Source organism: Terrapene carolina, unplaced genomic scaffold (assembly GCF_002925995.2).
Source record: "Terrapene carolina triunguis isolate 2854851 unplaced genomic scaffold, T_m_triunguis-2.0 Scaffold192, whole genome shotgun sequence".
Lineage (NCBI taxonomy): Eukaryota > Metazoa > Chordata > Testudines > Emydidae > Terrapene > Terrapene triunguis.
The window spans coordinates 9,559,931-9,586,604 of NW_020664543.1; the positions used below are offsets into that span (position 1 = coordinate 9,559,931).

General features: G+C 42.7%; 1 protein-coding gene across 2 annotated transcripts; it reads right to left on the reverse strand.

Annotated features, from left to right (window-relative positions):
- Positions 1 to 5,895: 5,895 nt before the first annotated feature.
- Positions 5,896 to 26,608, reverse strand: SCPEP1 (serine carboxypeptidase 1). 2 transcript variants are annotated; one of them, XM_026654607.1, is made up of 13 exons: positions 26,551 to 26,608; positions 21,438 to 21,583; positions 20,364 to 20,453; positions 19,752 to 19,907; positions 18,824 to 18,898; positions 17,824 to 17,896; positions 16,471 to 16,508; positions 16,107 to 16,235; positions 14,709 to 14,793; positions 13,681 to 13,794; positions 12,801 to 12,938; positions 7,995 to 8,158; positions 5,896 to 6,243 (listed from the first exon to the last, which is right to left on the reverse strand). In XM_026654607.1, the coding sequence occupies exons 2-13, from the start codon at positions 21,510 to 21,512 to the stop codon at positions 6,175 to 6,177; spliced, it is 1,206 nt and encodes a 401-aa protein (XP_026510392.1). In that variant the 5' UTR covers positions 21,513 to 21,583; positions 26,551 to 26,608; the 3' UTR covers positions 5,896 to 6,174. The 2 variants fall into 2 exon arrangements, with proteins under 2 accessions (XP_026510392.1, XP_026510391.1); XM_026654606.1 differs by lacking the exon at positions 26,551 to 26,608 and adding an exon at positions 25,344 to 25,453.
- Positions 26,609 to 26,674: the final 66 nt, after the last annotated feature.

Sequence of the window (26,674 nt, forward strand, 5' to 3'; positions counted from 1 at the left end):
GAGCCAGGAGGTTGGCACCAATCACAATAGCCACTGGTCACCTGGGAAGCTGAGATAAAGACCGGATTGGATAAAATAAGCCTCCCTTGCCTCCCTCCACCTGAGTGTTCAAAACACTTAGGAACAAAACCTCCTCTTGTTTCTGGCATGCACTGGCACCAGATGTGCCACAGCACTTTGAGAATGTTTTAATGGGATTTCCGGTCATCTGCAGACTGGGTTTGGGTGAGAGGACCCCATCAGCTTTCCTTCTGAAGGACTCCAAGCAGGGTGGGAGGGCTGCCAGTTGCCCCAGACTGTAAGACATGACTCCACCAGGCTGCACTCTAACAAGGTAAAGCAGCCAGGCTGTTGGTCACCCCAAAAAGCCATAATTGGGTAAGTATTTGAACTGTGTCGGGGCTCTGAGGCTTTGGAGCAAATATCCAATATCCTTGTATGTCCGAACAATAGGACAAGAGAGTGCAATTGTTTAGGGTGATCCAAATGGGGCATAAAAAGGAGCCAGGGCTGGCCCTCTATTGTGTAGTGTTCTCAAACACTAAGCCACACCTCAGGGGTGTGGAGAGACATGAAAAAGGACACTGCCGAATCCTGCAGTCTTTTCTCCAGATTCTTGGAACCATTATTTTAGAAATTAAAGCTGAGATTTTTCAAAGTCACCGTTAGGATTTGGATCCTCAATCAGCCCCAGCCTGTACTGACCTCAGCTGACATGGTTTAAGCTAATTTACCCAAAATGCACATGGACTCGCAGTGAATTATTTAGCACGTTATTTTTCATTGCTGAGGAGTTTTAAAGAAAAGTGTCTTTTTAATGCCACCTAGTCTTGTCCTGTCTGTGACAGATTAGACAATTGAATAAATCTTCCCCATCTGGGATCTTATGATATTTGGCAGCAAGGTATATAATTCCCACATACTTGTGGATATAGCAACTAGAATTGGAACATGACAATAAAATTAGATCACAATATAGCGTACTCGTAACTAAAGCCAAACAGCAACTTGTATGAGCAGAAAGCCCAAGCTAACTGACTAGTATCAGGTGGGGGGTGTGTGTCAACAATATTTATGCAAGAGAATTTAGGGGCAGTGTCATTACAGTTCTGCCCATTCATGTGATGATAAGCATATATGAAAATAGTATGATTATTTCAAAGACAATGCAAGTGACCAAAGGCTTACAGGGAAACATTATTGAAGAGGAAATTTTAGGAATGGGGAAGCAATTATAAAAGGAGCCTAAATAAACTGTTTCTGGAGCTGTTTATAATGCTTTTGGAAAATGATTGTGGTCGTCATTTTTGAAGGCAGCTTGTAAATAAGATTATTCCAGACAGCTTACAGCAGAATTGATTCATAACATCTTAAAATCTTATTCAGTCCTACATAGTATGGTGCCTACCTATCAATTTTGTTCGTAAGACTCGGGGGGGAGGGGGGGAGAGGGGAGGAGAATGTAGGCAAGGCCATAGAACTGAGTTAATACATTCAAATCAATCAGGGTTCCTGAAGACACATCAGTGGTGATAAGATGGTTGCCCCTCTACATTGCAAGTATTCTGGTCTTGTTTTTCAAGTGCTATATGAATTTTTACTAACATTTACCAGGTTATACTGCAATCCAATCTTACAACTAGAAATGGCTGGAAAATGGTAAAAAAAAAAAAAAAGTCATGAAATTCTTTTTCCAGTTTTTTAAATCAAAATTTGAGATTTTAATAAATTTTGTTTTTTTTTAAATTCCCATCAGCTCTATGTGCAATCTATAAAACTGGGGCCTACTCGGGAGTTGGATGAATATTCTGCAGGAAGTGGTCTTGGTGATGGAAATGCAGTGATTGAGTCTGAACCAGGTACCAATGCTATTGTTAGGGATGGTGGGATTAAGGGGCTACTTGCCATTATTCAGATGAAACAGAAGACAGAACTTGACCACTTTTTGTGTAAACTTCAATAGCCGTTTGAGCCAGAAAAGGTACATTAAGGGTGGTGTCTGCGCCTCATTTGGTCTCTAATATGCCCATGTATAGGTAGAATGGAAATCATATTGCTCTTGTTTATTATGTCCATTATGACCTATATTTTCAAAAGTAATGTGTGATTGTGGGTGCTTACCTTGAGATACCTAAGAGAGGTCTAATTTTTCAGAAAGTGTTGAACATCTTCTGAAAATCAGAACCCATTAATGTATCTCAAGCTGGGCACCCAAGAATCAGTTGCTCCTTTGGAAAATTTAGGCCTGTGTTCCTTGCCTCCTGTCCTAGGCAGTTCAGTGATGCTGTACAGCATTAAACAGCTGCTGCATTCCACTCCAGAGGTAGTTGAACCACAGTGGTGGATCCAGTGTTTCCTGGGTATAGTTTGTAAAGAACGTTGTGATGAATAAATACTCATTTGTTAGTAATTATACTGGAAAGAAAAAAGCCTGGGGGAAGTGAATGGGTACAAAGCTGCCTTGAAATTCGTATGGTGAGACCGAGAGCAGATTGTACTTCAAAATTCATTGGATCAGCACATGGACCTTCCAATAACCATTTCATCCGAATGGCTCATGAGCACCTCCATCTCTTTAAGCACTGAATCCCATGCCCCTTCAGTTCACAGCGCTCTTGAAAATATTAAGTGATTACATATTCTTGCAGTCTCAGCATATTTTTTCCATTTACCCTCAATTCTCAGTGTGATACGTAGAAATTTATATAGAGCAAGCCTAAAAAAAAAAATCCCAACACCAAGCCTTGAGTTACAGGTACAGTAGCTGCTGTGACTAGAATGTTCAGCCTTACAGCTCCTGCTGTTTAACCAAAATATCCCTCCAGGGTTGCAGCAGCATCATGAACATTACTGAACTTACACTGCTGAGCTGAACATACCAACTGTACTTGAAAAGCTGGGCTCCCTAGTGTGTGGGAAAAGGCATTGAGCTCAGTTAATTAAACCCCAATGGACTGATTCAGCCTCACGGTTGCTGCACTACAGGGACACCCAGTGTTTCAGAACAAGCGCCAGCCTGGAATGGCTGAGACTGTTGGAGTGGGAGAGGAAACAGGGCAAAAGCCATTCAACAGCTCTCTAGGGGATTGATTGAAGTAGCAGCAAGGGCTTGTCTAGAAAGAGTTAATGAACAGCAAGTTGGAGTGTAAATGTACAGCACACTAGCCTGCTGTTCATTCATTAACTGGCCAAGCAGACCCTGATACCCTGTACAGAGGCGATTCCTAGTGCACTTTGGCATACAGTACTCCTGCTTGAAACAGCTTCAGAGGAAGTAATCAATTTTCAAAAGCTTGCAGGCTAACAGAACTACCACCATATACCTTGGATGATGACTAAGAAAGGGGGAAATGATTCCCCATTGAAGGAACAAGGCAAATTGCTTGTATCCCTCCCTTAGATCATAACCAGCTGTTCCTCTAAGTCACTGGTTCCAGGTGGATTCTTGCCCTCCACACTTTCTCTGCATTGGGCAAGGGGAGAAGAAACTTGCTGCTGTTAGCTACCTACCACTTATATATCTATAACATATGGGGGCACATGGCCGTATCCGCCCATTGCTGCTTTTAGGCAGAAAGTGCTATAATCCATTACAATATTGGCTTTTATTTGGCTTCAAGAACATGTTAAAAAATGTGACAAGAGCAGGATCAATATATAGATCAGCATAGTTGTAACTATTGGATTCATTATTTAGCACTGAGGGTTTTATTCCCCAAAGCCAGACCATAGAGGTACAAGTTTTTAGGCATCAAATCAACTTGATTCCACAAGGTGCAGCATTTAAGTGAGATCCACTGGTTTATTGGAAAGGTAGATTGTTTCTGCATTGCCAAAGTTCCCCATAGCACAGTTTCAGCTTACTGATGCTCTAACAGCAGAGTTCGTGCACATGTGTTTACATAGCATTACACTGCAATAGTTGCTACGCTAATACTCTTAAGTTTCATATGTGGGGAGGCACAGGGCTGTTTGCTATTTATTTAGGATTCTGACAACTGGAACAAGCTGCCTGAGTGTCAATAAAAAGGGTCATTTTCAAAGGGGATTGCAGCTGTACACCAGGAATGAAGTGATTCAAATACCTCATTTGTGTGATTCTTTTCACTTGGGAACTGGGATAAGTACTGTGACGTTGTGCAGTCTATATGGTTTTATAAAAACATGATAATAAGTGAATATAATGTAACTGGGATAGTTTTATAAAAATTTGATAAGTGACTATAATGCAAATGGGATATGCTTCGTGCAAAAGGTCTCTTGTAAGGTATCATTACAAAGCTTATAATCTACCGAGTATGATCATCTGATTTGTATAAATGTACCACTCTTGTATCTAAAACTAGAAATATAAAATGTAACTCTGAGGGCCTATTGTGATTATGTAAAGTGTGGGCCATTAATGATGGTTTGGAATCTTGATGACTCCCATTGTCTGCAGATGACTGTGTTTACCTGTGAGTCTCCCTGTATATGTGTGTGCTGGCAAGTGAGTAATGAAGTCTTGCAGTGACATGTGATCATGTCACCTGAACTGGAATCCATCTTTAACCTGGTGCTTTTCCAGTGAGGGGGGGTGGAAACCCAGAGGGACAAAGGGTTCCCGCCTTATGCAAAAGATATATAAAGGGGTGGAACAGAAGAGAGAGGGAGAGAGGAGCCATCATGGAGAATCCCTAGATAACACCTAAGCTGGAACAAGAGCTGTACCAGGGGAAAGAATTGTGCCCAGGCCTGGAAGGTGTCCAGTCTGAGAAAAACTTACTGAAGCATCTCTGAGGGTGAGATTATCTGTATTTAGTTTGATTAGGCATAGATTTGCGCATTTTATTTTATTTTGCTTGTGACTTACTTTGTTCTGTCTGTTATTACTTTGAACTACTTAAATCCTACTGTCTGTATTTAATAAAATCACTTTTTATTTAGTAATTTACTCAGAGTATATATTAATACCTGGGGGAGCAAACAGCTGTGCATATCTCTCTATCAGTGTTATAGAGGGCGAACAATTTATGAGTTTGCCCTGCATAAGCTTTATGCAGGGTAAAACGGATTTATCTGGGTTTAGACCCCATTGGGAGTTGAGCATCTGAGTGCTAAAGACAAGCACACTCCTGTGAGCTGTTTTGGGGTAAACTTGCAGCTTTGGGACAAGTGTTTCAGACCCTGGGTCTGTGTTGGAGCCAGACTGGAGTGTCTCGCTCAGCAAGACGGGGTGCTGGAGTCCTGAGCTGGCAGGGAAAACAGAAGCAGGGGTAGTCTTGGCACATCGGGTGGCAGCTCCCAAGGGGGTTTCTGTGATCCAACCCGTCACAAGTACACTTTATAAAGAATCTCCACTTCAAATGGCAAAGCCAATAGCTCACTGCAAGACTCAATCCAAGATCTAGAAAAATATGGATGGGGTATTTGTTCTGACTTATGCCTCCTCCTTATTGCTTAAATAACCTTCTCCTATTCGCTTTCTGGGTTGAGGCCAGAAGCCCAGCAGCTCTTATCCATTAGAACTTTGGCTCATTCTATGAAGAAAAAGTATTGGCACATTATTTATTCTCATATTAAGTACTGAGCGATGGTTGTGTGGCACTGAGTGCATTAAAAAACAAATCTTGGATAATGTACAAGAAAAAGGAGGCTCAAAAGTAGAAAGAGTGGTTCAGTATGAACACACACCTCAGTCCAAACTGGATCTGTATCCAAAATGAAGTCCTAGCACAGCCACTCTGCGGCGTCTAGATAGAAAGCAATGCTGTCTGACTCAGATGCCAAGTCATCCGTTTAGGAAAAAGCATCCACAGCTTATGGAAGCAGGCTTGCTGCCTGAGGTTGAATCTTTAGAGCAGCAAACTCATCTTAATATTGGTGCATAAACAGACAAAGAGCATTTGGGCAATCCTCAAAGAAGCGTCTGAGTGTGTTATTTATCAGAGTGAAGTTCCCATAGGAAAAGTCAGTGTGAGCAGTATTGAGGCAGAGAATCACAGTTTACAAATTCAAAGGCAGCATTTCATTTAAGAATAACCATGCATCTCCTTAAATGCCTTGCACATTACCAAAGTGTAAAAGAGGCTAACTTTCCACATAGTGATTGTTCCTGCTGAAGTTCAGTCTGTGGCACAAGTTCTGCTAATGCACCGGAGTTGTATGTGAAAACCATGCCAGCTGGCATCCATTTCACCAGTGTTTCTGTTGTGTCACCATCCTGACCATTTTCAACGCCATGTCCCCTTGATCGGATGGTACCTACCATAGGGAAAGAGAGTGTGTTATTAATTGCTATGCGGAAGCAGACTGCTAGCTCTAGATGTTTCATAGTCACACTAATATTTAGCTTGCTTTTCTAGGACAGCCTTCACCTTGCTCCCTGGTATTAGTGCATTGTGAGAGTACCTTCCAAGTGAGGACTGCAGTCAGGTAAAGATGGGGAAACAGAGCCACAGGCAGGTTAAAGTGACTTTCCCAGGGTCAAACAGGAATATGTGGCAGAGCCAGGAAGAGAAAACAGGTCTCCTAACTCCCAGTTCTGGGCCTTAAACAGAAGGCCAATCTTCCTCCCAAGCAGTGAGAACTGACAACATTAGAAGCAAATTCCATGTGCCTCAAGCAGATACACGGCCATGGGAATGTCCCTAATCTAGAAGCAAGCTTAGGCTCTTGCTCTAGCACTAGTGAAAATAAATTGGATGCAGTTCAGAGTTTGGTTGTTTTTTTGTTTCCAAGGTTGCGGGAAGGAAGACAGGGGGCCTGATTCTGATCTCATGCTAGTCTTACACCAGTGGGATTAACTTTTCTGAAGACAATAGATGTACTCCCATTTAAAAAAAAAAAAGCCAGTTAAAGGATAATCAGCTCTTGAGTCCTTTAGTTCTGCTTTTTGGTACTCCCACTGGTAACATTTCTCGAGGGTCATTAAGGGAGAGGATTTATATGTATTAAGACTTTTCTGCTAAGGAGGGAAATAAAGAGTGCAACTAGCAGGGCATTAGGATGCTGGAAACAAATATTCATTGAAGGCCTAAAAGTCACTAATTATGGGAAATTCCATGGCAAGGCCAAGAAACAGAAGTGAATTAAGGTGGCTGCATTCGGAAACTGTTTCCGGCTGGGAAGCTGCTAGATACAGTTTGGTGCTCTTCACTTAGGGCAGTGCTTCTCAAAGTCGGGCCGCCGCTTGTGCAGGGAAAGCATGGCTTGTGTAGTCATGGCATAGCGCTGGGAAACAGCTCTCCCAGCGCTCTAAATAAACCACCTCCACGAGGGGAATAGCTCCCAGTGCTGGTGCACTATCGACACTGGTGCTGAAACCTGCAGCGCTCAGGGGGAGGTTTTTTCACACTCCTGAGCGAGAAAGTTGCAGCGCTGTAAAGTGCCAGTGTAAACAAACCCTTAAACAAGCCTCAGTGTGTTGACTGAATAGGCTTCTAATATTTTGGACTCTGCAAGGAAAGTGCAATTAAGATTTACCCTCCTCCCATGGTTCTGGATTGTTGTACAGAACATAAAGATTACATTTTTCTCAATACAGTAGATACATCTACACCGTGTTACAAAGATGGATGAAATGCAGATTACTGCTCTTTGTTCAAACAATTTAGAGAGACGGTATTGAATTAAGATCTGATTTTCCATTACCTTATTCGACGGTCAATTAAACCCGAGCAAAGTACTGGGTGTAAAATGCTACCAAACCAGAAAGGCAGCATTTTACAACCTGTGCTTCACACAATGCATAGTCATTGACACCAGTACAGAGAAAGGGAGAATAAGGCCCATTAAGTCTGTGCTGGGTATGATTCAATGTCTGAGTGTAAGCCAGATCTCCAAACCAGGAAGTTAATTAATCAAAGGAATAATCTACATAGTCTGATTCGGGAGTGTTCATGCAAATGTGGGAAAGCATTTAGCCATATTATGCAGGCAAAGCAGACAGATACATCATTTACAACTTGACTAATATTAGGTTTCTTTTGTCTTTCAGCAAATGTGCTATTTACCATGTGCCCAGCCTTTAGAATCCAGTAGAAGGCCAAGTTCTCATAGGACTTATGGAAAGCAGCTGTCTCAGAGGACTCTGGAGATCCATACAGAGCCTTCCATTTTTGTTGGCTGAACTGCTTCAGTTTAGGCCATTTCAGTTTCCGAACCCATGCCTCCTGGCCTAAATTAGGGATAGAAGAGTTATGTTTCATTATTGTTTATAGTAAGGCAGCATCTAAAGGTCCCAACTGAGATTGGTGTCCCATTATTCTAGACGCTATATGAACAAATATATAGCAAGTATAGTCGGTCAAAAAATGTTGAATGTTCAAACAAATTTTTTTTTTTGCAACCACAAAAAAACCAACAACTTTTAATTAAAAATTTCAAAGGATATTCTTCCCTGGGGGACAGAGGCTTGTGAAAATTCCAAAAGTTGACCCAAAGGTTTTGATCAGTTCTAAGAACTGTGACACGTTTATATTTTGATGTCTGATTTTGTAAGCAAGTCATTTTTATTTGATGCATTTTTATGCAATAGCAACTCCAGCATATTCTCATTCCCCTTCACACACAACATCCTGAAGCCCTTCCTTGCTCCACAGAAACCTAAAGATGGAAACACCGGCAGGTAGGAATTCCTCAGCTCAGGGGGGCACACAAGACCAATGTTAGGCGGTTCCCACCATAATGCATACTTGGGCAAAATAAGCCTCATTCTGGTTCTAAATGTATATCGATACCAATACAAGCACCGGTCCTGCACCGGTCCTGCTGGACTCCCTGTCCCCCAGGTTGTAGGAATCGAGGCTGTTCAGCACCCTGCAGGATCAAGCTGACAGCACAAGCTGTGATAGCACAAGCACACATTGGAAACACGCTCTGCATTAGGGCCAGTGTTTTGCTGTTTGTTACAGTCATTCAAACAGGAGAGTCTGAAAAGGCGACATCTGTTTTCAAGACCAAGCTAGGGAAGAGAAGAGTGTTGAGACAGCAAATAAAGAGACCAGTTCCAGGACATTTAAAAAAGCTATTACTGTTTTTAAAACCACCGCTCAGTTACTACAGCAATTCATGCTGTAAGAAGTGCAGCTTAATTTTTCGTCAAAATTAGCAATTTGTGGCACTCCAATTTGTCTTACCAGTTTTGACGTCCTAAATAGCATCTATTTAAAGAATTATTGATTGCTGGGCTGTCCATGAAAAGGAATTGAAAAGGAGAGCTTTGGGTCGTCTATTCTTAGCAATTAGGGGCTGAGAGATTACAGCAATAAAACTCCATCATACGAGAGGATTGTTTGCCCAGATCAGTACAGGAGACTATTTTAACAAAGGGAAAAAAGGAAACAGAATGAACTCTGGGGATTTGCTGCAGAATGAGATATTCCAATGACACCTAATGTGGACCACAAGCTTTATTTCACAAGTGCGGAGTCTCTTAAAGACGAGCAAAAACTTTTGAGCAACCGCGATGTACATGCTGAGCAATCATGTGCTCTTGGGCAGGTGCACATGTCCTTCAACCCCACCCTCTCCAGACTGATCATTAGGCTCACTCATTGTGTCACTTCTGACACCATTATTAATGGTTTCTATTCTGGTAACGCCCAGAGTCCTCAGTCAGCATTGGGCCACCTTGTACTAGGTTCTGTCCAAACACATAATAAGACGTGGTCCCTGCCCCAAAGGGCCTGCCATCCAATACAATCAATATCAGTAGGGCAGGAGAAAGGAAAGAAATAAATATGTCCATTTTTTATGTACACCAGTCATGTTTTGCATATATAAATATATAGTCACCTCACAGCTCTTTAGTTTGTGATTAGTTAGTGGGCTAATTATGTGGAGGCATCATGGAAAAAGTAGGTTGTGAGGAGTATTTGATGTGAAGGGAGGGGGGCATTGGCTTTACTGATACATTTAGAGGGCCTTCCTCACATAGGGGGCTGCCTGGAAGAAGGCCCATAAATTCTTGTGTGGAGGTGTGTGACTGGGGACTAGAGTAGGCCAGAGCGGCTGCGCAGGCCGGCAGCCAACTAAAGAAGGGCTTACTGGGGGCCAATCAGGGCCAAGATTAGAGCCAGCCAATGAGGGCTAGGCTAGATGCTATATAAAGGCTGCCCAGGAAAGGAGCAGGTAGTCTCTCCCAGATCTTTAGAGGGGGAAGGTCTGTCTCCTGAGTGAGGAGACCAGCACCTGGGACAGCGCAGTGCTAGGCAGGCCCGGGGGAGCAGAAGGGAACTCCAGCCTGCAGGCCCTGAGGGAAGGGCCTAACCCGGTGCAAAGAGGCCGAAGGGGAAGTGGCCCAGGGAGAGAGGTGCACAAGGGGAGAGATGGAGGGCAGGAAGGCTGCTGCCAAAGGGTCCCTGGGTCGGGACCCAGTGTAGAGGGTGGGCCTGGGTCCCCCCTTCCTTCTTGTATTACACCTGGCTGTTGAATTGGCCATAGTGGACTGCACCAGACCCCTGACACATGGGAAAGATTGTGGTTAAACCCCCCCCCCCACCAGAAGGGGGTGAGGATGGACTAGGGGGCATTGCCAGAGGGCAGTGGCCTGAAATGGACATTGCTGAGCGGGGAGCAATGTGGGTCCGGACACCAGCAGAGAGCAGAGGATGGACGGGACACCACCAGCAGAGGGTGCCCCGCCAAGGACTGAGCTAATTCCCGGAGCGATCAGTGGGAAGCGCCGTGGTGATGAGTCCCAACCCTGTCACAGGGGGAAGTAGACATAATGGGGGAGCAAGGCTAGAGTGGATGGGGTGATGTGGTAAAATGTATGGAGAGGCAGAACTGTGAAGGACCTTAAAGGAGAGGGCAAGAAGCCTGCACCTGATCTAGTGGGTAAGGGGCATCCAGTGGAGGGATTCAACTAGGTGTGGCTCTGTGCAGGGGGATGGTTGACAGAGTCAGAGCATCAGGCCGGAAAGATAACTCAGTTATTTGTGCTTTTGGAGAGGAGGGGCCACTTCTTTCTTTGTGCTATAAAATACCTAGCACGTAGTAAAATAGGTAACAACAAAATACACCACCAGCGTAATCTGTGATGCCTGGAAAGACATAAGAGAAAAGACAATGAAGTAAACCACATCCCCAGTAATGACTAGGGTCAGACAGCAATAAAACAAACAAACCAGGATCTACCCTTATTGTTGGCTCCATCTCAGGAGTAGCAAGGTTTGGATTGCTGCCTTTGGCAAACTACACTACGTTGACATAGTTAGGAGTTATGTCATAGTATGTAATTCAAGAAGCTGGAGGTAAGCATGGCAGAGATGCAACTAATGTGATCAAATTCTTAGAGTGGGGGGATATCTCCTAGCACCAAATCCCTGTGATCTGAGACCTAGGCCAGCATTTCCCTTCAAACTTAATTTCTACTTCCCAACTCTTGCAAAGCGAGTTTCCAACAGTGAATCCTATTCCTCATGGAACTATGGTTAGTAGTGTCCTCAGGACTGCGGGACAGGTTCTGAGCTGCACCTCTCAAAGGTACAACTCAGAGGTGCAGCCCAATTGAGTGTGCAGCTGTTCTTCTGGATGAAGAGAGCCGCACTAACAGCTTCAGCAGACTGAGCTGGAACTATTGGCACATACGGAAGCGTTGCATAATTTACTGAGTGACGCAATGTGCCCATTTTGGTGCATCTTTTAGGATGTCTCAACCACTGTGTATATTTTATAAGCCACTTGGAACTTCTGAAAGAAACAGTCCTTGTTTAAAAAAAATGGCTTGAAAGCCACTTTTCAAGTCTGCTTTTAGTGATCTTATTTTGCCATAGAAGGGGAAAAAATTGGCCTCAAGTACCATAATTAACTACCAGTCACATCAGCATAGAGTTAATGCTCCCAGCAGAGTGGGCTTTAATCTAATTAACTGAGAATTATTTAGGGATAGTTAACTATCCAGCACGGCAAACAGACTTTTCTAGGTCTGTTCAATAGCTTCAGTGGAAAGCTACATGGAAGAAGCAGCCATACCCACCTCTGCTCTCTCTCCCATAGCATCGTGTGAGCAGAAAGGAGGGGACCCAAGCCCATGGGTCTGACCAGGATGGGATAGTCAGGGGGCAGCCAGCTCCCTTGTGTCCTTCCAAAAAACTAATACAGGGGCTCTACGGGGATGCAAAAATGTGTGTGGAGTATATGGGCCATGTTGCTTCTCCCAGCAGCAGTCAGGGTGCTCTGCCAAGAGTACTAAGGGACAGCATGGAGGAAGAGCACCCGGGAGCAGTTGGAGGCACTAACCCTACATAGAGCTGCCCTCCCATCACTGCACCACGGAGTGTGGGTGGGTGGGTGGGGGAGGAATCTGTGGATTTTGGGAACTGAATTCCTGGTCTTTTCTGGGAACAAACCCAGCTTAAACCCTCTCCAAGAAAACTATAAAGCGAATAAGATCTATGTGTCTATTGCCTGTGTTCCTGAAAGGGTGACAGAGTGTGATTTGTAAGATATAAAAATGTACCTCAATGTAGAGGAAGGATAATCCATTGGTTAGAGCAGTAGCCTAGGCCCTGGGAACCTGGGTTCACTTCCCTGCTCTGCCACAGACTTCCTGTGTGACCCTGGGGCAGTCACTTAGTCCTTTCATGCCTTGGTTCCCCATCTATAAAACAGGGGAAATGGCACTGCCCTTCCTCAGGGGTGTTGTGAGGACAAATACATTAAAGACTGTGAGGTGCGTAGGTATTATAGTAGTGGGGACTATGTAAGTACTATAGACGGGCGGATTGTATAGGGGCTGGCATACAGATTCAAGTACAAATGTTAATGACCAGTGTACATCTTTCTCTTCAGAGAGAAGAAGAACGAATCCTTACCCATGGTGTCCACAATGAGATCCAGCTGTCCATTATAGACAGTAACGTTGACATTGGCTGCCAGCAGTGCATCCACAATATCAGTGACAGGCTTCATGAAGTCTTCGGCCATGTGTAAGAAGACTTCTTCTGACTGACCTATTCATACAGATCCAAACATGAAAGACCATGCAATTGACTAAGTGTGTCATCTTTAAATGGAAGCATCAGCAGCAGGGCTTGCCAAGAGTTGTGAAATGTAATTCGTTGCTGCAGAAAAGCAAGCACTGGAACGGTATATTCCAGACCACAATGATCAGTCTGAGTGACTGGAGAGAAATGGAGAATGGCCAAATTCCACATATATACAGGGGCTATCAAAGCAGCACAGGACATGTTTCTAACAGTACTACACATGCGGATTTGTCAGTTTCTATCTCCCATTACAGATCTGGAGGGGTGTTGGCAGGTATTCAGCATTGCTCTGTTTCCCTCTGGTTTGATTTACACCCTCCTTTCCCTGAACTCTCACAGCATCGGCTTTCTGGCAGAGGAGAATGGCTAGGAATCCTTTTGGCAGACTGAGTTGTACAGATAGGTTTCAGCTGCTCAGGCATGAGGCATACTCTCCGTGCCAGGGTGTGCACCTAGTTAGACCCTGGCAGGCTAGAGAGGAAGACACAAGGACCAGAATCATGCCTATGCCCATAGGCCTGCCCAGTTCCCTGTTGTGGGTCCTTTTTAGGAGCCTGTCCCACAGTTGGGCCCAAGCAGGATGAGAATTTTAACAAGCAAGTCAGGGATACTTTGTGGTACAGCATCAAGACTGCTTTGAACAGACTACAATATTGTGTAAGTGACAAGCTGCCCATTAGAGCCATGTCAGAGGGTAGGAAGGTACCTCCCCACGTGACAGAGTCAGGAATGATTCTCAGCTTCTTTCGGATGGGTCCATTCATCAGGTCACTTAAGCTGTCCTTATGCAGATGTTCGACATGGCGCTGGTAAAGTTTAACTGAAAGGAAAGAAAAGAGTTTATTCTGCGGCCCAGGGTGTTGGATTTAAAGATGATGGATAGGCATGAAGATGGTGTCTGATAAACAAACACCACAAGGCAAAAACAAGTCTTATTGAAGCTCATTCAGTTCAGACCTAAGAAACTCTTTGCTACTGAAACCGCAATAGTACACAGAGGAAGAGACTTGCTGATTTTTAAGAGGTCTACAGTAGAAGAGAGAATCAGCGTATAGCATGGTCAGAAGATAGAAGAGGAACAGAGTCATTATCTTGTTCCTTTTTCTGCCAGTGCATATGGTTCCCAACAGTACATTTCTGGGGCTAAGTTTCTGCTTTAGCTAGTAAGCCTGAACATCAACTCTTCTCATCACCAGACGAGTTAGTTTTGAGCTGCAACCACTTGTTACTTTTAAAAGTAAGGAGGGTTCTTCACCTCATCTCTCCACCCCCATCTGTCTCTGGGAGCCAACAGAGACAGTAATAAAAACAGTTATTTTATTTCCATGTCAACATTTAAAGGCGATGAAGAAGTGATGGCGTGAAGGCTGATGGAGACAAGTGTCTAATCAGATCATCTCATGCAAGTATGTGGAGGACATAGTTCATAGGTTGTGAAGTTCCACAGTAATGTATTTACTACTGCCTGTGACTAATATCCAGGGTGCACAGGGTGTATCTAGGTGGAATCATATGCCACAGAAGAGCTGTGGTATATCCCTCAAGAGTATTCTTCAAGCCCTCCTTGTACGGAGGCCAGTAGGTTCAGGACTTGAGAACACTGGAAGCATCTTTGCAAGATGTGGTAGCCACTGACAGTTCCTACCGCCTACAACCACACGTCTGGGTGCTCAGCACCTCTGCAAATCAGGCCCTTGGAAGCTTAACTTCATAAACGTGCTCCTCTCAACTTACGAAGATGGGTATTTTCATGTTTCGAGGCTTTGAGATCTGGAGACTTCTTGGCTAGGATGTTATAGAAATTCACGTTGTCAGTGTTCTGAAAGAGGGAGAGAAGAGGATATATCAGACTAGACATTTGGTCCCTTGCTCCCCTCCTTTTTGATGCTGGGTTTTGGGAAAGGGATTTTTCCAGTTCCCAAAGTTCACACACAACTGTGTGTGAGAGAGAGTGAAGGAGAGCATAGGCCTTGCTACTCATTTTCTTACCTAGCCTTGAAGAGGAGGGAATCTCCTTGAATCCCACCACCCCATCCATGGCTCCAGAGTTTCCACCAGCTGCAGCCATAGCCTCAGTGCCACAGAACTCCCAGATGCTCGCTTCGGCTAGACCTTCCCAATGTGAGGCTTCCCATTGCTCAGTTTCCTCCTATCACACCAGCCTCAGCCATCCCACGCGCTCCCTTCTATTAGTGTCAATCAATATCTGGCATCCATATTCTGGAACAACTGATGCAGCCAATTCATCATATCTAGATGAATCCAAGAATTGTGGATTCACCACATCCCTAATACAGCCAAAAGACTGGACATGGACCAGAGAATAGGTGTGTTTCCATTAAAGTTACTCAGAATTAAAAACAAGACCCTACAAATTTCCCATAATTAAATTTAAATATTTAGAAGTTCTGATGTAGAAGCTAGAAATCATTCCATAGCAACAACCAAAATGGAGCAGCTGTGCCATTCCTTTTACATACACACTGCAGCTGGGAGGAATGGTTACACAGGCTTAGAGAGAAAGGCAAAAAGATAGCCAAAGTATCATCCTAAAGCATGAAACGAGGAAGTAAAACCAGCCATGCACAGAACACTGGCAGCTGCAAAACAGCCAAAAACAAGAAGCAGTTTTTAGCGTAATCTTTCAGCTTTAGTATAGCATTATGTGACTTTTTTTTAAAGTCACATATGGTTCACTTATGTAGCACTTGTCGCTGTAAAACACATACTTTGGCCCAAGCAAGCAAAGCATGGTTTTAAAGTTAAGACTGAGTAGTACCACTGAAGTCAATGGGCTTATTCATGTGCTTTACTTTGAATCATCTGTTTGAGTGCTTTAATGACCTTCAAAACCTTAGTGCTGTACTGCTTCGCACACATCTGGGCCTCCTTCTCCATTGCCTACCACCTTGTGTAGTCATTAACACCAATGCAAAGACAGTATTAAATGCTTTCAAATCAGCATGGTAGCACACTGAGTGCACTGGTGTGAACAACTGCACAAGGAGCGGGGTAATAGAGAATCTGGCCTATCTGTACCTTAATAGCAGAGCGTTACCTGAATTTGTTAATTTCCATAAGCAATTAGCATAAGTTACTTACAAATCTTGATGCCAGACAGCATTTTCATACCTGTTCAATTACTTCCTCGGTTTGACTCCAGAGCTCAGTGGCCAGTGTGTATTGCCCTTTATTCACTGCATTCATGACCTTTTTGGCAGCGGCAGTCACTTCCACTAGACCTTGATCATCAAGGAGAGACTGGAATGCAAACAGGGAGAGAACAACCAATTATTCATGGAAGGAATTTGATTTGAGACAATAAGTCAATGTCATGCCCTGTTAATTACCAGTATAATTACCGGTATACTGGTTGAAAGCTAACCTAGAAATGGAAGTCCCCTCTTGGATTTAAATTGTATAGTATAAGATCTTGAATGAAGCCTTAAAAACCAGAACAATTATTGCAAATAGCAGAGATGGAGTAGATACTTACAGTGCTGTAAAGGTATGGCCCCCAGGAAAGCACAGAATCTAGAGAAACAAAATAGGTTTCAAGCATCTAATAATTTCTCAGACACAATTTTCCCTCTAATATAGCAGGGATAATAGTGACAGCAACATAGAGAGGCAAAGATGAATTACTCAATAAAGAGGCATTGTCAGATCAAATTTAGTACAAAATTTAGGCACTGAAGCTGTTTACAAAGCCTAAACCCACCACCATGACATTAGCTCCCCGCAAGTTAGCCAATGGAACTGTTTAAAGCAACCAATAGACATTTCTCCTGCAGCATTTGCAACTGAAACATTGCAGCACTGTGCTAATGCATGAGAACACGTAGACAGATTTGTGCAGTCAAAGTTCACCTGTTTGCAAACAGTGCAAGTGGACAAAAAATATAAATAAGTCATATTTTTGAAGATAAGTTATAAGCCAGTGTTGTTATTTGTAGCACAGGTAGGGAAGATTGTTTAAGGTAAACCTATAGCTTCCTAACCTTCTAACTTCCCACATCTAAGTCCAGATCCTCCAATGGGGCCTGCCCATGTAGATCTCACTGCAAGATCAGGACCCTAAGAAATGCTTTCATCTCTGCCATTTTCTCCCAAAGCAAACAGTCATCCCAGCTTTGTTAACTACCACACTGCTGTGGCTGGTGGCTTCTAATGTTACTGGTAAACTTAGAGATTGGTGGTAGTTTAAAAGCCTGATGTGGTGGAAATTTAGGAACATTTAGACCTCCCGATGTTAAGCCCCCTACCTACTGTAGAGGCTAGTGGTAAAATAAGCATTTTCCTACCTGCCATTTTAAAAATGTGCTTGGATTACATAAGGCCAAACTATTCAAGAGTGTACAGCAGAGATTGGGTGCCCACCTGGAGACACCTTTGAGCTGCTGTTCAGAGGTGCAGGGTTCAGGTGGAGTTGTGGGTTCTCAGCATTTCTGAGAAATCAGGCTTCAAGCAGTCTCACATTTGAGTTTAACAGTTTCTGGATGGCCAAAGTCAATGGTCACCAAATCAAGGAGTATGCCAAATCAGTTGCAGCCTTGTGAATCCTTCCGTGGCTAAGCCTTAGTGATTTTTTGGGACACTCCCCTGCCACCCATCTAAAGGAATATGAGTTTGTTACTAGCTTTGTCCTGAGGCCATTTTGATTTTTGACCCTTCTAGAGTGGGGCTGGTTTAATTACAGCTCCTTGGAACATCAATGTACAGTTACCCTGATTAGATTGTCTGCATTCACTGGAGATCTGCTCCATTTAAAGTAGGCACAGACAGTATTCTAGACAGAGGTGGGCTTTTTGGGGAGAGGGAGAAGTTCACAAAAATCCTATAAACGTACCTACAGGAGAAATCCATGAATCTCCGAGAGCAGCCCCACCAAAATTGCACTCTATGCTCCCATCGTGAATAGCCTTTAAAAATAACGTAAAGAGAGCTTTTAACACACATTTCGGTAAACAAGGATCTTCTAGCTAGTTCTTCTCCTTAACCACCAAATGGTAGAAACAGGCTTCACAATGCAAGATAAGCAGAAGTGCCTTTGTGTTACAGGAAACAACCCTTTCTTTTTAACTAGCATCAAGACACAATGACAAATGAGATCTGATGAGAGTCCATTTATGTTCCAAATGTCTATCAATTCATCATTGGCACGTGTCTTGGTAAGAGGAGGCTCTGTAAGAGTCGCTGAATTCATTCTTGAACTTCATGGCCTGACATGATTATCATAGGATAAGACAACAGCACCAGCAGAAGGAAGATAGGAAGGGAGTACATGGTTTGCATGTGCATTGTATCTATAAAAGCCAGTTATGGAAGCTCAAAGTTTTATGAAATTTCTAATTCAGTTTGAGCCTTTGAGAATAAGCTGCTTCTTTCAGTGATCTTGGGCCCTCAAGAGCCTTGTCACTTGTCAGAGGCACATGGTGTATTCAGGGATTTGTTGAATCATCCAGGTCAAGCAACTGACTCTGGACTAAAGAATTTATGGGGCAGATTTTCAAAGGCACAAGTGGGAATTGGGTGCCCAACTCCTACTGACTTCCAATGGGAGTCGAGCACCTAACTACCCTGTGTGCCTTTGAAAATCTACCCTAACAAGGCTGCCTGTGCTCCATTTAACCCCTGAGACATGGGGCACAATGTAATCATTTCCTAGTTATCCACTTCTTTCTCATCTAAAGTGAACAAACTTTACTCTCTAAAAATGAAAAAGCTTCTACTCAAAAACAAAACAAAAAATCAAATACACCATTAGACCCTTCTTTAAGATGTGAGAAATACACATGCTGCCAGGGAAGAAGCTGTTATTTACTCACATAGGGAAGGATCTGCTTTACCTTATACAGCTCTAAAGCGATTCCAGCTGCCATTTTTCCTCCATAAGATTCTGAGAAGATGTAAAATGGAATAGTCTGGAAAAGGAAACCATACCATAAGGCTATTAGGCTCCCAGAGCAATATACGTTTTGCCCACCCTCCGCCACCCACACAAAACCCAAACAGCACCTGTTCATCCCTCAAACACTAGATATTTTGTTTGTTCATTCTGAGTTGCAACTAAAGAGGCTACGATCCTACAATGCTGTATGCACAGAGCTTCATTGTCTTCAGTGGGGCTCACTACAGGCACAAGAATCCACCGGCCTGAATGGAGGATTGGGGCCAAAGACAGCAGCACAAATAAATGCAGCTGCAATAGATGTCAGTTAGACATCCAATGTCACCTTTAAATCGGGGAGAAAAAAAGGACATCAGTTGTGCCTGCAGGTTTAAAACAAACAATAGGAAGTACTCCTTCACCCAATGCACAGTCAACCTGTGGAAGTTGTTGCCCAGGGGATGTTGTGAAGGCCAAAACTATAACTGGGTTAAAAAAAGAATTTAGGTAAATTCATGGAGGATAGGTCCATTCATCGTTATTAACCAAGATGGTCAGGGATACAACCCCTGCTCTGGATGTCCCTAGCCTCTGACTGCCAGAAGCTGGGAGTGGAAGACAAGGGATAGATCACTTGATGATTGCCCTGTTCTTTTCATTCACTCTGAAGCACCTGGCATTGGCCACTATTGGAAGACAGGATACCGGGCTAGATGGACCATTGGTCTGAGCCAATATGGCTGTTCTTATGTGCAGTAGCTAGTGGCATATGCTACCTTCTGGAGAGGCTGTTATCTTCCTCTGTCTAGTTGTTTACTAATCCTCTCTGATGCCTTGATTAGAATCACAATTTTCTTTAGTGTTATCAAACAAAATGAGTTCCTTACCTGGAATTCTTTCTTTGACCTGAAGAATTCTTTAAGAAGAACCAGCATATCGGAAGATACAGTCGAGAGATCTTTTGCAAACGCATTACTATCATTTGTGTAACTGAATCCAGTGCCAACGGGATTATCGACAAACAGTAAACTGGCTGCCTGCAGCTATACAATCAGGAGAAAGGAGATTTGTATGAAGTCTCCATTCAATTACTAATACATGCAGATTTCCCCTTTTCCCAGTCCCACAAGTGTATTACAGACAAGTTCACCAAACCATGTTTCCTCCACCAAATCAAATGGGTAAGCCTATGCTTAAATGAGCTGCTCTGAGCAGCTGTTTCTCCAACTACAGCATTTTAGGGATAAAGTATTCAAAGATAAGCAAGTGATTGCAAACATGTGGAGGAGAATGGTTCAATACCACTTGAAGTGTTTTTGTTGGATCAAAAGTAGAACTACAGAAAAATTCTGGTCTTAGGAAGTGTTGAATTTAATTTGGACACTGTACTGCTTGGGGCATTTTTGTCCTGGTCAATCACCTGACTAAGAAGGCAAGGATCTCATCTATAAATCAATGAGTAAAAGCTAAGATTACCAATCTTAAACTTTCTACTATACCCAGGTTGTATTTCTTGGTTTCAGTTCTGCATCCACGGGACCAATTTCTTCAAAGTTCCCAAATCCACAGCCTGAAGCTCCTGGACCTCCCTACGGGGGAAAACAAAACAAGAAAGCTAATTAGAATCAAGACACACCAATAGAGTTAGATCATTGGAGTTATATAGGAATAGTTTGTGTGCTGCATGCTAAAATGCAAAGGGAGCCCCCGTCTTCCTTCATTATAGATATGCCCTGTTTGTGGAGAGAGGAATTTAAAAGACTCAATCACTAATTTGTGACAGCATTTGATTATCTTTATGCTAGGCAGATACCATTCTGAAGCTCTTCTTCCCATGAAGAGATGAGCACACTTCAGTGCAGTAGGGTATGGAAGAGTCAGCTACTGAGCTGGTGCATGTATAATAGTCAGTTTTCCCCAGGTGCACGGGATGTGCACTACACATTGCAGAATTAATCCGGAATGTGAAAGACTGCATCAACTGGTGGATTATATTCAACATTAGCTCCTGTAATATACTGTCTAGGATTTGTGTGTGTGAGTATAACACACACACACACACACACACACACACACACCCCATTGCCTTGAACTGCTCTGATTGGATAGAACTGGTCTCCACTCTAAACTATAAGTCCCAATCTTTTCCCTCTCCATACAGAAATCTTTCTAGGCCTCTAATCATTTTCACCAATTGTCTCTGACTTCAGACTGTTGAATCTGCCCTTTAGTTATGTGTTCACAGGGAGCCTAGCACAAAGGGGTTGAGGTCACTAAGTACAATCACAATCCAAAAAATAATGAACTGTCTTGGTTTCTGCTATATGCTTCTTGATATAGCGTGATCAGAGCTAAACACATATTTCAGGTAAGGTGTCCCATTAATTTATATAATTGCTTTTTAACATTTTCAGTATTCTTTTGTAACCTGAAAACCTAGTTCAGACAGGACTCAGAGAATAAGTCATAGCTCAGAATCTTATTTCTGTGTAGCTAGAATATCATGGCAGATCAGTATGCTGAATGGTGCAGAAATCAAGATTCCTTTAAAAATGTCTTTCACAATATCTTACCTGAAGCCACATAATGAGAGGTAATTCCGTGAAATTTTTGGCAGAGTTGTTGGCATAGTAGAGCCACCAGAACATGTGTGCATTGCTTCTGACTGTTACATACCCCCATGCTTCTTTCTGTTCTTTTGATTGCTTTATAACTGCACCTAAAGAAAAGGGGTATCTGATTCAGTCAAGTAGTGTGAGCATTTGACCAGTCCAAAAATAATTGGTCAACGACAAGTCAAATATTGTCAAATCATGTCAAAATTGTCAAATATTTTACAGAACTAATTTATTAAAACAGTAATAACAAAGAGAAAGACTTTATGGTCTACAGTAGGCTAGGCCTTAGGCATAAGTATCTATCTAACTACAAAAAGTAAGTTCTTAACTGAAACAGAGGGTCCTGTGGCACCCTCTGTTGCTTTTTACAGATACAGACTAACACGGCTACCCCTCTGGTTCTTAACTGAGTTATTTTAACTCAGAAAAATATGAAACACAATGAAATGAAGTTCTAAAAAATGAAAGAATGGTACCATGATGCAATCAAAAAGGTAGATCAGAGCATTCTTGTTAGGATAACTGACGGTGATCAAATAATAGCCGGTCAGTTGACATTATTTGTCAACTGACCAGCTTGCCAAACCTAAATTAGAGTGTGAAACATTTGGCCTTGAAACATTTGACCAACAGAGACTTGGCTGAGACCCATTAGTTTTAATTTTGGGTGTGGTAATTACAAACACTCTCATTCAAAAATATTTACTACTGAACAAAACACGTGAACCCTGACTACACTCATACTTCCACCCAAATCCAGCAAATAACTTTGACTTCAGTGGGTCTACCCACGGGAATGAAGTTATGCATTTACTTAAGTGTTAGCAGGATTGGGGCCTTCCATTATCGCTACCACCAGTGCAGTTGTCCAAATGCTGGAATAAATATTCTGGACCAGACATGCCTTTTAGTACTTGCAAAGAACCGGGCTGAAATACTGGTGCCACTGAAGACAATGTCAAGTCTTCCATTGACTGTAATGGGGCCAAGATTTCAGCCTCAGGGTATAACAGTTTGGTCCCAGTCTTACAGGCAAGATCAAATCATGTTATTATAGTATCAAACTATTGTTAAGTTAAGGGCCCTAAGAAAAGTCATCATTAGGGCCTGATCCAAAGTCCAGTGAAGGCAGCTGAAGATTCATATTAACTTCAATGGGCATAATCTACTACGGTGTATGATGCAGATGCATTGTAGGGAGCAGACATTTAAAGCTTAATCCCCTTCCTAGTCTTCTTTATCACAAGATAGTCACTAGAACAATGTGAAATGTCCAATAACTGAGAAGCAGGTTGGTCAGTAAAGATGCCCTAAAGCATAGTACTGGAATGATTCCATTTTTTTGTTAGAAATTTGGGTTAAGAACTGCTACACATCTGTGCAACAGCACATTAAAGTGCTTGCTTATTCTGAAGGGGCGCTGTTTCACTTGGATTTCAGGAGCAGCAGCATTAATGGCCTTGAACAAACCTACAATTTGCTAGCAGCGTTATCAGAATGTTTTGAAAACACTGCAAGTAGAGGAAGGGTTACCCATGTAGAATGATATTATAAACAGAATTGGTTTAGCCATGTTCTCTCTAGCTCTGATGTGACCCTTTGATATTTTTCTTGATACTTTGTAGCATCAAGAATCCATATTAATTCTTACTGCTAAATTGGACTTCAGCTCATCAGTTCACATCGTGTCATGGTTTCAAAAATAAGGATAGCACCCTAGACCGGTCCTCTGCATTCGTCTGTGTCATTAGTTGACAAGCTATTTGGGACTATTAACATTACCTAAAAATGCTATCTGCTTTGAAGTGCAACAATGCATTTGTCTTATACTCAAGAAAAAGTCTCTGCTGCCCAATCAAGCAATGACCTCCAAGGGAGAGTTTGGTATAAAGCTCTAAAGACCTACGGCCCTGATACTACAATTAGATCCAGAACAGCAGACCATGTGCCTATGGGGAGCACCAGTGAAGTGGGTGCAAGGGTCTGCATAGGATCCAGGATCAACTGCAGGATGGGGCCTTAATTTTCAGGCAGCTTCACTCCATTACCCAGTACCAAAGAGCTTGGATCATAGAAGCTGAAGGTGGAAGCCAAAAGACCAAGCCACAAGAATCTTGTGGTAGGAAGGAAAGTCAGCCTCAAGTAAACTAAAATGCTTGCAATTAAACCACATAAATTTCCCAGTAGAAGTGTGCATCTAACTTTAAATCAGTTATTAGGAGTTAACTGGACATTTGCTTACAATGGTCAACATAGGTGTGTCTCGAAGTTATTTTTCTAACTTCAGCATAAATCCTGAAGCTGGGCTTGAAAGCAGTTTAACAGCTGATGTGCAGAGAGGCAGCCTAATTTTTACAAGTCCTTGTATTTTTATAACCCCCTAAATTATGTATTATACAATAGCTTGCAGTAAGTCAGAGAGGTGCAATTTGAACAAGGAATATTGTTTTTTCAGCTTGTTAACTATTTTTCCTTTTTGTGTTTTCAATTTATTTAGTTATTTCAAGAACCCTAGAGGTCCAGCAAGATCATCAATTGTATGACCCCTCATCTAAAACCTAGGCTAATAGATCATATGCATAGACAATTATCCACATAAGACAAACAATGTCTCCCCACTTATATCTTATCAATAGCCCTGACAGTAAGCTCCAAAACATCTCAGTTACATTATTCTTAGTCATCAGCTTAATGTTTTATCTGAGAAAAGTTACACAACAGAGACTTATCTTCACTTGTCCTGGGAGACCAGAGAGGGTGAGAGAATCAGCAGAGTTTAGAGCATTAGATTCCATCTAAATTCTGTTCTGTGTAACAAGCTGGCATCTTTAACCGACCCCACATTAGGTTCATGCTTTCAGGAAGGGGAAGTGGACCTTTTTCTCCAGGAAAAAAGTCAGTCACATAATAAAGACTGACACTATAGCTTAAGGGTGCACAGCACAGAGCTCTAAATTAAAGAGAGGCACATCAAGTTCAAATTAAAGCACCACCCCCAACCAATATTTTTTTGGACACACCCAATTTTCAAACTTGATCCCCAAACCTACAATCCTGAGGTTGTGCAGACTGACCCATGCAAAGTTCTATTAAAGTCAATGGGGCTTCATGTGGGGGCAAAGGGCCATCCACATGTTCCTTATTGAAGGATCAGGGCCTCAGAGAGCAGTTCTTATGCATACCACATAAATAAGAGACTGCCTGTCTATCACTTCAATAATACAAGGCTACTTTTATGGGAGTAAAAAGAAAGAGCTACTCCTACAGATGGGAGGGGTGCAGAATACGCCCGCAGCAGATGTACATGTACGTTCTAGGACATTGGATCAGATCTCTGACTCATGCAAATACTTGTCATTGATTTCAGTGGGGCTACTTATATGTGGTTAAGTTACATATATTCTTTGGGTCTGATGCTGAACACGCTTGGAAACTTTTTCCACTGTGAAAGACAAGGGAACAGCCAGAGTGTTCCAAGAAAGGGATTACATAATTAACGTTACAGGATAGGTAAAGCTTAAAACAGTGTGAGCCTGGAACAGACCCCCTTAAAAAGGATCAGACTTTGAAAGCTCTGCACAAAACTCTCAGCACATCTGGATTTAGATGGTTCTGCCAGGGTCTAGCACAAAAAATATCTGGAGGGCGGGTATGCAGGGTAAAAGAAGGCATCATTCATTCCTTAGTGTTCACCTAACAATAAATGCCTGAAAGTTCAACAAGCCATAAAACAGTCAATTTAGAGCAAGTTGTACGAGAAAGGTGCTTGTGAGTAATGTCCATCACCCCTAGCTTCAATAATTCCTCATAGATCTAGTGAAACATGCATCTCTCGTACACTCAGCCCCCTACCAAACATACCTGAACCCAAAGTCAGCAGGAAAAGCAGCAGGATAATATGTTGTCTAAGCAGCAGCTCCATCTCTGCAGCAACTGGGGAGTTTCCTGACTGAAAATCATATGACTCTGGTCTCTAGTCAGCTGCGTAGTGAAAAGGGAAGTGCTGGCTCTCTGGTTATAGAGGAAGCAGTTACTACCCCAAGGCGCCCTCTCTCCGCTCCTGCATGGTAAATGCAACAAATATCTGTGCTGCAGATAATATACCAGTTACACTTAACATGGTTCTATCTGTGCGGCAGATTTAGCTGGTTTGCCAAACTGGCTGATTTCCCTATGTTATGCCACAGAATTTATTGGGCTTGTCTACATGAGAACTATTGGTTTTTCTGATGCTGGATGCTAAATCCAGCCTGTGAGATGAGGAAAGGAATTGTACAGTATATTAAATCAGCGAATGATTTGTGTGTGCTAAAAGGATTTACAATCATTGTTTCCACAACTTCTCTAGTGATTTAGGTTTTCCAAATTCATTCTTCCTGGAGACATAATCCTAAAAAAATATTTCTCTCTCTCTCTCTCTCTTTTAATGCCCACACATCTCAGCTTCTCATTTCATGGTATTCAGGTTGGACACTTTCTATAAGAACTCCTTGCTCCTATCTTGCAGATACCCAAACCAAAAACATTTATCGACAAGAGTAATTTTTCTGATGTGAGTAATCCACTGAAGTTAATGAGACTCCACATATGCATAGGGCTCTACCCTGTAAAACTGACATCAATCTCATGGATTTAAGATGTTAATATCAGTTCTCCTTAGAACGTAAGAGCAGAATTGTTTTACATGATTAACTTTACATGGGGTGTGTTGGGGGGATAAAGGGGAACAGAGAGTTTAAATGATAATTAAGGCTTTGATCCTGCATCTGGCTCCACCCAGCCATATTCTAATGCCCATGCAGAGCCAGCTGCAGGATCAGGGTCTAAAACAGACACTCCTCTGTGCCAAGGTGGGTGAAGTAATATCTTTTATTGGACCAACTTCTGTTGAGGGGAGAGGCAAGCTTTCGAGCCACACAGCGCTCTTCTTCAGATCGCTCCTCGGTTCCCAAATTCTCATGAATGTCACTATGAAAAAGAGGAAAATAGGGAACACTATTGGAAATATGGGCCCTGATCCTGCGCTGAGCTCCACAGTCGTCACAAAACCAAAGTCGATAACACTCACAATAATTACTGGTGATCCATATGAACACGATTGTGATCGAGTGATTGACAATCCAGTCGTTCCCTGCCGCAGCATGCACTGTTCTCTGGCTGTAGTTCGCCGCTGCTGCCGGCAGGTGGCGTCC

Bases quoted from the DNA above. Each gene is read 5' to 3' on its own strand.
- SCPEP1 (XM_026654606.1), bottom strand. From the start codon at position 25,404: ATGGAGCTGCTGCTTAGACAACATATTATCCTGCTGCTTTTCCTGCTG. The intron at 19,908-20,363 runs GTATAGTAGAAA...CTGATTGTATAG, and splicing joins AACCAAGAAATACAACCTGG to CTGCAGGCAGCCAGTTTACT. The intron at 13,795-14,708 runs GTAAGTTGAGAG...CTTTCCTTTCAG, and splicing joins ACATGAAAATACCCATCTTC to TTAAACTTTACCAGCGCCAT.